Source organism: Miniopterus schreibersii, assembly GCF_964146895.1.
Source record: "Miniopterus schreibersii genome assembly, chromosome: 5".
NCBI lineage: Eukaryota > Metazoa > Chordata > Mammalia > Chiroptera > Miniopteridae > Miniopterus > Miniopterus schreibersii.
In genome coordinates, this window is record NC_138106.1 from 79946101 (window position 1) to 79959392 (window position 13292).

A 13292-nucleotide genomic window follows, 5' to 3' on the forward strand; every position below is an offset into this window, starting at 1 on the left:
AACAAGGAAGGGCCTAGAGGAAGCAACAGGAGAGCCTAGGCTGGGCTGCTTTGGCTCACTGGGGAGTCAGGGAGAGAAGGGGGTAGGTTCCGAGACCTTGGAGACAGGTTCAGGGGGTAAGCCCAGGACGAGCTGCCACTGGCCATTGCTCCCCTGGTTGCATGTCTCATGGGGGCCCCTTGGAAGAGAGAGGGGGGAAGGAGATGGTGCTGGTGTGCTGGGGTTGGTTGGGGGGAGAGGGGGAGACAATTGGGTCCTTCGTCCTGAGTGTATTTCTTTCTTTCTTGCCAGTGGGAAATCTCAGGGGAGGTTTCAAGGGAGTGTCTTAAAAGAATACTCATCAGCTTTATGCTGATATTCCAAAACGAGGTTTATTCTCTTAACTTCATTTGTCCTTGGGTGTGGTTGGCAAATGCTACTAATTGGATTTCTGTTATCTGTCTCCCTGAGTCCAATGATTTAAGCTATCTACCCTCTGGCTGGGGAGGAGAAATGCAAACCATTTACCCTTAAGGGTCCTTGGTTTAGGGAAGACAGGATTTACTAGGGGGCCACAAAACTGCTGTTTAACTATCTTAGTTTCCCTATTCCATTTGTCCTGGAATTTTCCTAGTTTCATACTATAGTATAACAAGTCTTAAGAAATGGAAGGTGAGTTCCAAAAAGTGAAATTACGTATCTAGTATCTAAAAGTATAAAACTAAGAAATGTCAGAGTTCAATTAGAAATCAGGGTTTCAACGAGCTGTCCTTTTTCATCGGATGAGATCTGTTTTGGTCCACCAACCAAGTGAAAGCATGCCTCCTCAATGTAAAGTGAATTATCTCCATGCCTACCTATAGGCCAAATGGTGTTCTGATTATTTGAATGATACTAACACAATGACTTCAGGTTTCTATGAAGGTAAAGGGTATCTTCAGAAAGGAAGCCAAGTTAACATTTGGCAGTTGATTTACCAAAGTACTGAGATTCTAAGTTTTCTTTCCTCTTTCTTTAAAGTATCTTTATTGTTTTTAGGATTTTTACAACTCCTCCTCAAATAAGAATCAATTATTCACAATGTTACACAGTCTACAAAGTACAGTTATAATACAAAGTGCAAATATTGGATCCTGTTGCAGCTCCCAGCAGCCATCCTCCAGAATTCTGGCTTCAGTCTCCAAACTTGCTGTGCACTTTGCAGTATCCCTTGGTATATGCCCTTTCCCAAGTTCAAATGCATTCCAGCCTCCACCCAAAACCTCTGCAGCCATGTTCAGACTTCTCTAGGAAGCGCTTCCCAGGTGAATAAACTTTAGTTTAGTATTCTATCGTATCCAGATCCACGCATGCACGCACGCATGCATTCTTTCAAAAAGAATTTTACAAAGAATATAATTTTCAGATCCTAATGATTCACTTAGTCTTTGGAAACGGATCTTCCCCCATTAGCCCGGGGGCGTCGGCAATGCCGTTAGTATAACTTAATCTCTATAGACATTTTAAATCCAGAGTCCAAGAATAACGACTCGCCCCCCAGCAGTCGGGCAACGCCCCTTTCTCACTACTCTCCGACTCTCCCTCACTCCCCGGGTCCCAGCCAATCCCCGGCTGGCGGCGGCGCGGGGGGCGGGCCCGCGGGCGCAGGGGGCGTGGCCTCGCCGCCTGGCTCCGCCCCGCGCGACGTCCCGGTCCCGGCCCCGCCCCGCCGCCCCGGCGGCGCCGAGAGCGGCGAGCGAGGGCGGTGCGTGGGCGCCTCCTCCTCTGTCCGCCGCCGAGCCCGGAGGGATGTTCCCGGTCCAGGAGGAGGCCGATAGGACGGTCTTTGTGGGGAATTTAGAGGCCCGTGTGCGGGAGGAGATCCTCTACGAGCTGTTCCTTCAGGTACCGTCGGTGGGGGGGGCCGGCGGGGGGCAGGCGCACCTGCGCCGTTCGCAGCCCGGCCCCGTCGCGCCCGGAGCTGTGCCTGGGTCGCCGGCTGGCTCTGCGCCTGTGTCCGGGCGTGCGGCGGGGTAGCGAGGTGACCCTGTGCGCGCCCCCTCCCCTCCGCCCCTCCCCTCCCTCCCCCTCCTCCCCCCTCCCCCTCCTCCCCCCTCCCCCTCCTCCCCCCTCCCCCTCCTCCCCCCTCCCCCTCCTCCCCCTCCGCCCCCTCCCCCTCCTCCCCCGCCCCGGGGCCGGGGCCGGGCCGGGGCCGGGCCCCGCCCTGAGCGAGGGCTTCGCGGAGGTGCCTGGCCTGGGCGGGCCCCTGCCTGCAGGGGATGGAAGATGCATCCTCACGCCCTGCCTCCCGCGAAGTCGGCCGTATCTATTTCTAAAGGTTTCCCTGTTCGTTCCTTTCCCCCCAGGCCCTTTTATGTGGCGGGTGTATGCTAAACGATATTTGAGATTATTTGATCAGCTAAGTCATAACTGTGATCGGTTCATTCCCTGGCCAGTTCCTTTTCTTTCATACCGAGAAGACCTGGAAATACTGCCGACCTGGCACCTCCAGGAGGAAGCCCCTTGGCCCCCGCGAGCGCTTCCCTCTCCTCTACACCTAGGTCTCACTCGGCCGCCCCTCTCACCGCTTACTGCCCGGAATGAGTGGCGAACGCTAAGTAAGGAACGGGGCGTACAGGTTTAAGAGATGGCCTTTGGTCTTCCTAAAAGGGAAAACTAAAAGTGAATTGCCGTGATTTAGGGTAATCGCCAAAAGAGAGGGATAGAGAGCATAGCAAAGTTTTTTAAAGCGAGAGTTCTGAATAATCAGCAGTGTGACCTTGGGCAAGTAACTGAATTGTCAGTGCCTCAGTTTCCTCAAGTGTCACATGGGCCCAGCAGTATCTCCAGAATGATGTGTGAAGATTAAATAAACTAATCCAGGTAAAAGGGAGCTGAGCCTGGCAGTGACTGCTGCTGCTGCTACTGCTAATAGCACTGCTGGTACTAACACCAAGAGAAATCAGAAAGGAGGGACTTCCCCCTATCAGAAGAAAGGCAAGTTCCGAGGAAGACAATAGCAAAGCTAAATTTCCAAGAGTAAGTATGAGTAGCAGCCATGAAGAGGGTTCGTTATCTGGTTTTTGAGAGGCCCTTTGTCTCTGAACTGAAGCACCCCTCTGTTAATTACAGATACACACAATTTGATAGAGACAGTCCCTTCCAGGAGCACAGTTTCCTGTCCTAGACATAAAACTTTTTAATATTTGAAAAATATCGTTAAGTAGAAGGCTTTTACGCTTATCCTTCCAATAACTTGCCATCTTTTAAAACTTGCTTTTTAAAATCTGCTCTAACACTTGCCTTTCTCTATAGTTATATTTCCCCCAGTATCATTTAAAACTTGTCACTAACAAAAACAGGAGGAGGAAGAGAGAGAGGCGGAGAGAGAGGGAGGGAGGAAAAACTTAAACATTCTTTTTCTCCAGAAGGCTTTTTTTTATGTGGAAACTCCAAAAATGAAGTGGGGGTGTGTGTGGAAAGGCATGAAGGCCCCCATGCACATACATTATTTCTACTCAGTAGGCACTGGATCTGTAAGACAATATATATATATATATGTATATATGTATATTATATACATATAATATGAAGGCTTTTACATTTCATTTTTTATGATGTCTACCTAAACAAAATGTTCACCTTTTCTAACGATCAGACAACGAAGCATATGTTTTTATTTTGTCGAGGTCCTTCTCTAGTCTAGAACAGTGATTTTCAACTTCTGTGCCTCAAGAATTTTTAAAACATGCAGCACCTGACTGTTTAGTCAGGGGCACTGACCTCTTTCCCCTTAGATTGTCAAATAAAAAGTGACAGCAGCCAACACAACAATAGCCATCTGGTGTGAATGAGTCAAAATTATAAATTTTTTTGTCAGATTGGCAAAAAACGAGTTTTTTGGTGTGCGCAGAATTTTAGTAATTAGTTTATGTGTGCCATGAGATGAAAAAGGTTGAAAATCGCTGTTCTAAAAGAAGTTGCTAAAGCGAGGTATCTTTTAGAAAGGCTTCAGCCCAGCCAAACCTAGCAAGTCTTGACAACTGCAACACTATTTAAGCATTTTACTCTGATAAAAAGACTATAAGCTGATGTGATGCGATTGTTGCTACAAGCACATCTCTTGTTGAATTTATCTTTAAACATACTTTGGCATATCTTTGAATTTGTTAAATTCGAAGCATTTAAAATATTCTGTCCCTTTGTGATTTCATATATTTAATACCAGTGGTAGAAAAAGTACTGATTAAAATTGGTTTTATTATTATACATTTATCCTTTTACTCGTGTCTTTCAAATCTCTGATTATCCTTTGAAGTGAGAAAGTAAGCTTTCATACCTTTGTATTTTTAACTAAGGAATGGAGTAGAGATTTCGAGGGGAAAGATAATGAAGTAAGTTTAAAAAATGTTGAGTTTGAAGTGCAGTTACATGGAAGTGTCCAGGAGACTGTCTCTTAGAAAGATGCACAAAAGAGGGAAATGAGTAGGAAAAAACAGATCTGTTGATGAAATGGTCCTCAAAGCCAGAAGAGAAGATAAGCTAATTCATGAGAAAGCAGAGAATGAAAAGAAGTCTGAATCCTAAAATACAGCATCATTTGAAAGATGATAGTTAACATTTTTCTTCAGATTAAAAGCAATTTCATAATATAGTTATCCATCTCTACAGAGAAAAGCAATCTTTAATTGTACAATTTGAAAGCTTGAGCCAGCCATTCACTGTCAAATCTTAGCTCTTCGTAAGTCTTGGCCTCCTGTTTTCCTTACCTTTGTGGAAATGTATTTTTTTTCTTAGTTATAATTAATTATAATTTTAATTTTGTTTTATAATATTTGACTCCACTTTTTTATTCCATATTGCTAATTATAGGTTTTATTATCAATGCAATCTGAATATTTCAGTACATATTTTATTTCATTTTAATAATACACCATGGAATAATATTCTCTAGTTGGATTTAGAGCCTTTCTGATTTTTCACTAATTATAAATAATGCACCTACATATTAAAATATTTCTTGCTCAGCCGGTGTGGCTCAGCGGTTGAGCACCAACCTATGATCCAGGCATTCTCAGTTTGATTCCTGGTCAGGGCACATGCTCGGGTTTCGGGCTCGAGCCCCAGTAGGGAGTGTGCAGGAGGCAGCCGATCAATGACTCATCATTGATGTTTCTGTCTCTCTCTTCCTTCCTCTCTTTGAAATCAATAAAGATACATTTAAAAAAATAAATAAAATAATAAAACATTTCTTGACAAAAAAAAAACTTCTTGACAAAAAAATTAGGCTGTGAGGAATTGTTACCAGTTTTTGATTTTTTTTTGGTCATAACTCAACCAACATTGGATTTGTCATTTCATTTTTGAGTTACACACTCTTAAAGGCACCTAGTAAATGCTCTCTAAATTGTTTTGTTTAGCCTAACTGAAGGGTAATATAGCTTTCCTTTCAAGATTTGCACCTATTACCTAGAATTTCTCATTACCTATAATTTCCTATTCTTAGCACCATGATCGTTTCTTGGTGAGCAAGAGAGTACCAAGCAAGTGTGATGAAGTGTAATATTTATTGTTAGGAAAACACATTATTGGCAGAGCTGCATAAAGCTATTACTGCTGACAGATTTTTTAAAATCTAAAGTTAAATGTTCTTGATTTATCTGTAAAAAAATCTTTAGATTTACGAGAAAATAATTTTTAAGTTTTTTATAGGCTGGGCCATTAACCAAAGTGACTATATGCAAAGACAGAGAAGGAAAGCCGAAGTCTTTTGGATTTGTCTGCTTTAAACACCCAGAATCGGTGTCTTATGCCATAGCTTTGCTGAATGGAATTCGTTTATATGGAAGACCAATTAATGTGCAGTATCGATTTGGTAGGTTTATCCAAGTGAGTTTTGTTATTGTTGGTGTTCTCAGAGTTGTAAGCATTTTGCTTTCTATATAAGACTTCAAAAAAGTGCCCCCATAGTCTCTCTTAAATTTTTCAGAACATATGTCTGATTCATAATGGTATGTAATTTATTAGTATTGCCAGTTACATTGCCAACCCTATTGTATCTCCTCTCTATTAAAATTATTAATGTTCTATTTTAGTATCTATGATAGTTGCTACTGGCTATTATAAATTAAGCAAATTTAAATGAACTAGAGACACACAACTCTAGCTTTTATATAACTAGACTATTTGCCCATCCTTTTGTCGTTGCTAATGTATGATTTCAGATACCTGCTATTTGGAAGATAGGGTGGGTGACAGCCCTTCTCAGGGAACGAACCCTGCCATGTATATTGCCCTGGATCTAAGCAAGAGCAGCTGGCCAGAGGCAGCTGCAGAGTGACCCTTCATAGTGGGGGAGGAAAGCTTCCTGCCATGAATGGCCTCAAGTGCCTTCTACATACGTACCAAGAACTGATTGTCTTTGATGAGGTGTCCGGAGACCACTGTCCTGATACGCTAGGCCTTTCATGTTTGGAGGGACGGATAGGGGCAGTGCTTAGGTTTATGTTGCAATACTTGCAATGCTTATGTTGCTTCCCTCCCCTAAATGAATCAGGCTTAATGATATATCCCTTGTTTGTTCATTCCTTTGTTATTCCTCTTGCTGTACAGAACAAATAAGAATAGCAAAATAATGCCTTGTTGCAAAGGAAAAGTGCTTCTCTTTGCATTTCATTTTTTTAATGTCTTTGCAAAGAAAACTGGCTGCATCCTGCTCTCAAATACTGTCCAGTTAATTACTATAAGCTGGTAGGATGGGCCAGGACATTGTGTTCTGATATTTCCCTAGCCAGCTACTTAGCATCCTCTGTAAGGCTGTATTGACTTTGTCAGTGCAGTTTAAAGAACTCATGCCTTATACATGGGAGGCAAATAACACTGATTATTTGCCATTTTTAGTTTATAGGTGTGTGGAACAAAACAGCGTGTATCTTATATGGTCCCACGCCAATGTAATTCTTTTGTAGAGCCATTGCTTTGGAAGAAGCTTGATTAAAATTTAGTTATTTATAATAATATAAACAATCTGTAAATATTACTTGGGAGACCAAAGACATATTCATGTACCTTATATGGGTATAAAATTTTAATTAATACTATGTCCTCTTGGGCTTGGAGGTGTTTTTATGGTTTAATGTTAGAACTCAAAAAAATTGTACCATTAAGTAATAAACATGTTGTTCTATTTCTTTTAAAGGGAGCACTCGGTCTTCTGAACCAACTAACCAAAGTTTTGAGAGCTGTGTTAAGATAAATTCACACAGCTACAGGTAATTAAAATGTTTTTTCATGAAGGTAAAGAAAATAAGCATGTTCTTGTGACAGGAAGAATTATTTTGAGTTATTGTAAACCTTACCATTTAGACATACAATTAAGGAATTCATTTTTTCTGAAACCGTGAAAAGTGACAGAAAATATTTTCATTTAAGTTCAGATATATTATTTTCAGCAGTATGTGAGAGAGATTTATATCTTTTGTGTTCTTTAGTTTATTATGTTCTTTCATAGCTGTTAAATCATTTAAGCATCCGGCCTTGTTGCGATGGATCATTTAGGCTTCTGTGGTACTACTCTCCGCACATATAAATGGGATATCCACCTATTTATCTGACTGCTTCCTGTCATTTTCCTGCCTCATCTTTGCTTCTGCCTGCCTGTGTTAATTTCACTCTTCCGCAGTACACTTTCTGTCCAAGGATTAGTAGTAGTAGCATTAAAATTGTGGAGTACTGTGGAGCAAGTAGACTAGTGAAGACTAGCTATAGCCCTAGCCAGTATTTGTAATATTAGAATTTTTTGAACATCTCCATAGAAGAAAATATTACACTTTTAAATGAAACTTTAGGGCACCACAGTTTTTAAATTAGCAATTTTTATTATCTTAATGTGTAGAAGAAATTAGCAAATATGTGTGCATGTTAACATCAGCAGTCTATTTAGAAAAGAGCATAATTTATATAAACAATGAATATACATTCAAAAATGAGAAAAATTTCTACCTTTTTTTACTTTTAAATACCTGTAAAAGATTGAATGTACCCTTGGTAAATTATTAATGCCTTGTTCTGCTGTCTTCGTATCTAAGTGCCCTCCTCTTTATAAAATTAACATTGCTTGATATTTTCCTATCAGAAAGCCAAATGTAACTCTAAATACTGAGATTTCAATATGTAGTAATTAATAAGACTTAAGGTACTGCTGTGTCAGTACATTATCAGTATAATAACTGGTTATTTATGTGTACATGTTTAAAGTTAATTAATCTTAACTGAGCTCTCTTAGAGAAGCTCTTTTTTTTAAATTACAAAGTGCTGTCTTGTTTGTTTTTTTAAAGAAAAAACATTCGTGAGCAGGAATTTTAACTTTTTATTGTTTTCTTTTACCTTCCCAAAGAAATGAAGAAGTCCTTGGCAGATCTTTCTTTCCCATGCAGTTCTTTCCAACTAATAATGCAGCTTTACCTCAAGAACATTTTTTCTTTCAGAAGATGGTAAGTTTGACATGCCTTTGGTTCAATATATAATGTGATGCAAAAACTATTTGGAACTCACAGTGCTCAAATATAAACCTGGGACAAAGGCCACAGCTTCTAGGGGCACTTTCCCCCAGTGGCACTGGGCTCTAACACGGTCATCTTAAATCCAACACATTGTACCTCAGCGAACAGCCAGCATGTCAGTCAAAAAGGGGCAGACAGGAATGATGTTGCACTGTGGCCTGAGTAAAATTTGAGTAGAGAGTTGTCATTTAAATGACTATTTTAAAAGATATTTTTTAGAATTGAATTATTTTATTTAGTGAATTGTTTTTACATAATATAAACATTAATCACAAATATATTGCTTTTGGACATGGATTCTTTTTAAAATAATTTTTTTTGAAACTAAAGGCAAAGATTCTCAGTATAGTAAACTACATTCCAAAGACTCTCAGAAATATGGTTTTGGCCTAGAAATCTTAAATTATGACCTTTATTATTAAAAGAGAACTTAGGAAGTTTTTTCAAATCATAATTTTATACACAATAAAATTGAGGTCTAAGAATATTAATCAACAAGCCCAAGGTTCTACTTCTTACTGACAGATGTGGGACTATAACACAGGTATTCTAATTCACAGGGTGGGATTTTTACAAACATCCAGCATACATGTGAGCTTTACATTTTTTAAATAGCTTTTTTCACTTTTGTAAATATAAGGAAAATTGATAGTTCAAATTTTGGAAAAAGTTTTCTTAGTTATAGTGAGGTATTAGTGAGCCAGTTCTCATCTGAAACTGTCAGTATCTTCCCAGAATTTTTAATCTTTGGTAGATTTAAGAAAACACACATACACTCACTCTCACATCCTCTCTATTAACCTTTAACATACTTTGAATAGTTAGAAATTTGAGTTAAAAATTACTTTAAAAAGAAAAGTATCTAGCATAACTGTTGACAACTGTGCTATACAATATGGTGGCCTTTAGACACATGTGAGAGCAAAACACTGAGTTTTTAATTTAAATTAAAATTTAAAACATATACTTAATTCACTTATTGGAAAACTTTTACATATATTTGAAAGAACTTGGGTATGTGTACCTAGTTTCTCAAATGTAAATTTTATATAATCTAAATTTAGATGAAGTTTTTTATATAAAAATTTATCTAAATTGAGATATACTGTAAGTATAAAATATATACCACATTTTGAAGACATAGAATGAGAAAAGAAAGTAAAATATCTCATAACTTTTTATTGCTTACATGTTGAAATGACAATATTTTGGATATTTTGAGATAAATAAGATACATTATTTAATTGCACCTTTTTTTTAATTATTGAGCCTACTTGAAGATTTAAAACTACATGTGTGGCTTGCATTTTATTTCTATAGGATGGCACTAAGCTGTATTGTAGGAAGCTGTATGAAACTACCACCTCTCTGCTTTGCGAAGTCATGGCCCTTTTTTTTGTTGTTGTTAACATTCACCTGAGGATATTTTTTTCATTGCTTTTCAGAGAGAGAGAAACATCAATGTGAGAGAGACACATCGACTGGTTGCCTTGACTGGTTGCCTCCCACAGGTGCCAGGGGCCGGTAGTGAACCCTCAACCCAGGTACATTCCCTTGACTGGAATTGAACCTGAGACCCTCCAGTGAGCAGGCTGACTATTGTAACCACTGAGCCACATTGGCCAGGGCATAGCCTTTTCTTATATACAGCCTGGTTTGCTCGAAGTTATTTGTATAATGCATGTAAACCATAAACTTTTCACTTTTGCACTTGTTTTGGTAGATGAATGTATTTTTCCCCACAGCAGTGGCGGGCGTGTAATCCAGCCCTGCAGCTTCCTTACTGTGAGATGACAGCGCCTCTTCCTAATAGCACGTCCGTGCCTCCTCCACTGAACCATGCTCCAGATCTGGAGGCTGGACCCAGCTCTTACGAATGGACTCACCAACAACCACGGGACTCTGACCTTTATCAGATGAATAAACGCAAGAGGCAGAAGCACACCAGCGATAGTGATAGTAGCACAGGAAACACTAGAGAAAGTGAATATAGTCAAAAGTTCCGAAAGTGTAAGAGGAAGAAAAGATACTAGTATTACCTTCAAATGAATTTATCTGCACTAAAAGGAAAAAAAAAAGTCTGTATTCTACTAAATGACAAATTCCATGGCTTTCTTGTCTTTTTTGAAATATATAATAATGTGGCATCTGATTTGCTATTGAAAGTTTGTTTTGAATGACAAAAACCTAAAAGTAATATAATGTACTATTTTTGCTTTTGTAATGATATTGTTGACACACTGTCAACAAGAAATATACTTTGAGTGATGTATTTTAGTACTGATGATGAAATTGCACTAAACTGTCAATGAAAAGTCACTTACGAATACGGCACCATGCTTTCCTAGGTTGTCTCCTATATAGAGTGGTAGGTTTTCTGAGTGAAACTAGTGCAGATATTTAAGAGTCACATGTTGTTAATAACAGAAATGGAATAAGCAGACTTTAGTTTCCCTTTGCTAATATTTATTTTTTATGTCTCAATGTGTTATTTCTGAGCTTTATGCTCCCACAGGTTTATTTCATAAAAGGAAGATATATGACAGTAATACCAAAGGAAAAATCATTATTATGGAGCTGGTTTTAGTATCATTCCTTTTTTATACAGTTTATATAAATATGAGCATCTTCCTCATATTAATTGTGTTGTATTTCATAAAAATTATTTGGTTATGTTAGAAGTTATCAACTTATTTTACCAACTGGGTTTGAGAGGGTATGTTTGACATTAAGTAAATCTTGATAATAAACAGTAAATAGAGTATTTCATTAATGTATGATATTTAATATTTATTATCAAATCAAGTTTTCTATTTTTGGTTCATTTCTTTCTAGAATATAAATAGAGTACATGTAAAATTAATGATTTATTTATATATTTTTGTTCATTTTTTAGCTCATAAACTAAAACAATGAAAATATTTATTTACTAAAGCTAATTGAAAGACGCATTGGGAGGTTCCCACCCACTTCCATAGGAAAAGCCATGCTTGGGTAGTTCTTTTGTATGTTGCATAGCACTTTATGCATCTTTATTATTATTTTTTAAATATATCATAATTGCTTTCAGAGAGAGGAAGGGAGCGGGAGAAAGAGCTAGAAACATCAATGATGAGAGAGTCATTGACTGGCTGCCTCCTGCACACCCCTGACCAGGGATCAAGCCCACAGCCCAGGCATGTGCCCTGACCAGGAATCAAACCGCGATCCCCTGGATCTTAGGTTGACACTCAACAGCTGAGCCAAGCCCGGCCGGGCAAGATCTTTATTATTTAAAATAATAAAGGTGTTTTTAACAAAATGAGTAACTGAATTTAACTTTGGGTTATAAATTTGCAATGTCGTATAACTAGGCTTATTTTAAATGTAAATATTAGTCTATTTCCATTGATCAACATGAAATGCTAAATTCTGTTTGATGTAACTTGACCTGTATACTTTCATGTTCCTAACTATTCAAACAAAAAAAGATGTCATTTTTTCTTTTTTAATTTACATTTTTGTGATTTAGAATTATGCTAAGGAGAAATATATTTCTATGTAAATAGAAAAAAACGCCTTAGCCCTAAATTATTTCTGCGTGATGGGCATTATAGAGAATATGTACATGAGAAAGGACTCTTAGCAAGTAAGATTAGCATATTTGTAAGAAAATTATCCTGAAATACTGTTACACGAACTAAAACCTTATAACTGCAGGGAATTCTTGCATCGTCTTCATCACAGACAGGAATTACCCTGAGAGCAGCTTCAGCAAGTCAGCCAGTTCAACCAACCAGAAGGCGCATTCACTTCTTTACCTAGTATCTTTCCTTAGAAAATATGAAACTTCTCCTAAAATGTTATCATCTACAGTCCTATGTAATTTTAAACTATCAATTTTCCCAATGCTGTGGGTTTGTTTTTTTGTTTTAAATATATTTTTATTGATTTCAGAGAGAGGAAGAGAGAGGGAGAGAGAGAAACATCAATGACGAGAGTCATTGATCGGCTGCCTCCTGCACGCCCCCTACTGGGGATCAAGCCTGCAGCCCAGGTATGTGCCCTGACCAGGAATTGAACCTCCATCTCCTGGATCCTAGGTTGATGCTCAACTGCTGAGCCATGTCAGCCCAGCACCAATACTATGTTTTTGACTTAAAATTTATTTAAATTATTTGCCTTAGAGGATTTTGTTTTTACAATTTTAAGTCTCTACTCTCAAAATCTATTTTTAAGTATGTACACATTCTGTTTCAAATGTTAGACAAAAGTTGAAATTTGAGAACAAAATCAGTATTTTTATTCTTGTTCACTAATTTATTTTTTCAAAATGAGTTTCTGGAATTTAGTGGAAAAACAAGAGAAAAAGTACTTAGAATTAAAATTGGTCCAAAATATGAGTGCAGATCACACCTTTGAAATCTGTAAGTGTGCATATTCTTCTGTTTTCTGTTTCCATACATCTTAGTAAAGCCAGTTACATCAGAACTAAGAGTCTGTCTCTCATTAATTTATTTCCCATTAAGCAAACTGCATTAAGAGCCTGGGCTTGATTTTGGTGACTATGAGCAAGCACTATTACATAAATCTCTATAGAAATTATATTTTACTGCAAAAGGTTCAAAAAAGGATCTTTTTAACAAAGAATGAATGATACCTGCCTTTCCACCTCAAGCCCAGGGAAGCTGAGTGAGCACAGCCTTTCCAGTTTTTACTATGCAACATTTGCTGAGGTTATTAGTGTTCAGCCTGATCAGAGTGAGTTCTACAAGTTCACATGATGCCCCAGCA

The 13292-nt window shown here is 38.4% G+C and overlaps 1 protein-coding gene across 1 annotated transcript; it reads left to right on the forward strand.

Moving 5' to 3' along the window:
• The first annotated feature begins 1692 nt into the window (after positions 1 to 1692).
• On the forward strand, positions 1693 to 12984 carry RBM11 (RNA binding motif protein 11). The gene is made up of 5 exons (XM_081138134.1): positions 1693 to 1863; positions 5671 to 5833; positions 7157 to 7229; positions 8354 to 8450; positions 10265 to 12984. Exons 1-5 carry the CDS (start codon positions 1768 to 1770, stop codon positions 10550 to 10552), a joined length of 717 nt encoding a protein of 238 aa, XP_080994260.1. The 5' UTR covers positions 1693 to 1767; the 3' UTR covers positions 10553 to 12984.
• The last annotated feature ends 308 nt before the right edge of the window (positions 12985 to 13292 follow it).

What these genes read in the sequence shown, in the direction of transcription:
- RBM11 (XM_081138134.1), top strand. Translation starts at nt 1,768, where the DNA reads ATGTTCCCGGTCCAGGAGGAGGCCGATAGGACGGTCTTTGTGGGGAAT. An exon ending in TCTACGAGCTGTTCCTTCAG is followed by an intron (nt 1,864 to 5,670) that starts GTACCGTCGGTG and finishes AGTTTTTTATAG; the next exon opens with GCTGGGCCATTAACCAAAGT. An exon ending in TAATGTGCAGTATCGATTTG is followed by an intron (nt 5,834 to 7,156) that starts GTAGGTTTATCC and finishes TTTCTTTTAAAG; the next exon opens with GGAGCACTCGGTCTTCTGAA.